Consider the following 2500-nt stretch of genomic DNA (forward strand, 5'->3'; position numbering starts at 1 on the left):
AGTTTTTAAAACTATATTTCCATCTATTACTCTAATCAATGGGCTAAAACTAAACCTATTTTCAGAACAATTCAAATAATTTGTCTAATTTTAGTACAAAATCTTTTACGTTCATCTTATCAATGTCACATAAATTAGGGGATTCCATGAGTTGACAATTTTTTACATACATGTAGGTCTTAAATAACGTTATCAGTAAAAAATGACGCAATTATGTGCTAAATTGTCTGAATATTTATAATTTGTCATGATTTTAATCGCAGACTCATTCTGAGCAAACTAAATTACATTTGATAAGCCGGAACTGTGTTTCGACACTAATCCCAAGAGGAATCTTAAGAGTGAAGACTGTTTTCGTTTAAACGGATATAAAAATAACAAAATTAGTTTTTTTCTGGGGCATTGAAAATCCAAATGTCATTCAAATAAAGCATATTTTAACAGTACGACTTTTACTGACGTACTGATCATTTAATATTTTTTTATAATGCTGTTGCAAACGCTAAGTAAAACTGAAAATACCACCCGTTAAATATTAATTACTTGGGTAATCAAAATACTTATAAAACTTATATCAATATACTTTTAGGGGTTGGTCCCAATGCACCATTAACGCTTATTTCAATTACTTATTTATAGATGCCTGGTTTTTATTTGCTATTTTCTAACACTTACTCATAATTTGTACTATATATCTTTAAAACTAACCAACAATTTAGACTACTATAAGTGTTCTTTCTTATCGCGTTGTGGAAAAAAACAATAAAACAAATCTTAAACTGATAAATTTTTTTAGAAAAATTAATATTAATAATGCTTACCCAGTTCACTAGAACTATTTATATAAATTAGTTTTTTGCCAACCGCACATCGCAAAAGTACAAGACCAAAATGTGGAACGATGATATTAAATTTCGCGTTGTACAACCCCACGAATACGAACAAGTTGTAAACTTTATTATTGAGCACTTCTATCGTGATGAACCCTTAAGTTGTTTGGAACCCAAGGTAATACCCAGTGAAACCGATCGTGCCGATATATTGGCCTGTCTAAAAGGTGGCACCAGTATTTTGGGTGTACAAGTCAAGGAAAATGGCGAAGAAGAATTGGTAGCTGTTAATACTGCTGTGCCTAAGGATCCCTCCTCCATAGACAAGTACTTTGAATCGGCCGAAAAGGAAGGCAATACTAAATATGGACAAATTTTGAAATTATTGGGTGTTGCCAGTCGTGAGGCTGATGTCTTCAAACGCTATAATGTCGATAAGTTGCTGTACTCTTTCATGACCTGTGTTAAACCCGATGTACGTGGTAAGAATTTGGGTGTACGCATTAAGTTGGAACTTATGGAATTGGGTCGTCGTTTGGGCTATAAATTGTTGACAGCCGATTGCACTAGCTATTATTCGGCTCGTGTATGTGAACGTTTGGATTGGGATCGTGTGAATTTTGTCGCCTACAAGGATTATGTTGATGAAAATAATAAACCCATCTTTAGTCCTCCTCCACCACATGTTGGTTTGACTTCATTTGCTACTCGTCTGTAAAATATGGTTATTTTCTTAATTTGTAATTTATATAATGTTAGTAATTTATTTTATATTTTAATAAAATTGTTGTTTTCTGTTAGTGATTAAATTAATTTTAAAATTTTTTGGAATTTTAAATTCCCTTCATAATCATTTTACTTTAGAATTTATCTAAGAACTATTGGAAACATCGTAGTTTTCAAAATAAATTATTGGAAATTAAAGTTCTCAACATCCAAACTTTGAAGATGATAATTCTGATGATGATCAGTTTAGCATTATGGCTGCCAAGTAAGAATTTCCAAAATGCACTCTTTCGCCAAATTACTGACTCATAATTTTATGTTGATAGTGACTTCAAGAGCTCCAAAGGATCCTTTTCCTTCGAAAGCACAGGAAGATTTTACTTCTTAGCCAGTAGAGGCTTGGTGTCGTCCCAGAGAGGAGGAATACTTTCCACCAAGTTCTTCAGAATGCAAGCGCATTCAGATTCAGGCTCATGAACCTCAAAGCCCTGCTGATCTCGGTGTTCACTCTGTCCATTAGTTGCTTCCCATTATCTTATTGTTAATCAGATCTTCTACTTTTCTGTGCTACTTTAGTGCGAATTTTCCTTTCGGATACAGAATATTAGATATCGTCTCGGTGTCTTCTCTCAGGAAGTTTGGATTTTTTTCAGACATCCTTTACTACATGAGTATGAGACTTCTTTGAGTGAAGTATTACTCGATTTTCACGGGGAGCTCCTTTTCTTCTACGGTTTGCTTTCAGTGTTCAGTTCCTAAAAGAAATCTGATATTTTTTGCTTCAGATATTGAAGTTACTCCAATATATCTTTCAGTGTGTCTCGAGATTGACTCCATTTGATTTTTTGGAACATTTAATTCCTTATTGGGATTTGGTATGAAGATGTTGTTCTAATCATCTAATGGTTTCAGAATCAGAATCTTTCCCTGTATATAAGGACTGA

The 2500-nt window shown here is 33.2% G+C and overlaps 1 protein-coding gene across 1 annotated transcript; it reads left to right on the forward strand.

The window, feature by feature from the left end:
• The first annotated feature begins 816 nt into the window (after positions 1 to 816).
• LOC119612836 lies at positions 817 to 1643 on the forward strand. The gene has a single exon (XM_037968709.1). It carries the CDS (start codon positions 892 to 894, stop codon positions 1546 to 1548), a length of 657 nt encoding a protein of 218 aa, XP_037824637.1. The 5' UTR covers positions 817 to 891; the 3' UTR covers positions 1549 to 1643.
• The last annotated feature ends 857 nt before the right edge of the window (positions 1644 to 2500 follow it).

Source organism: Lucilia sericata, unplaced genomic scaffold (genome assembly GCF_015586225.1).
Source record: "Lucilia sericata isolate MDLA Ls3-8-SP2 unplaced genomic scaffold, ASM1558622v1 Contig001837F_arrow, whole genome shotgun sequence".
NCBI lineage: Eukaryota > Metazoa > Arthropoda > Insecta > Diptera > Calliphoridae > Lucilia > Lucilia sericata.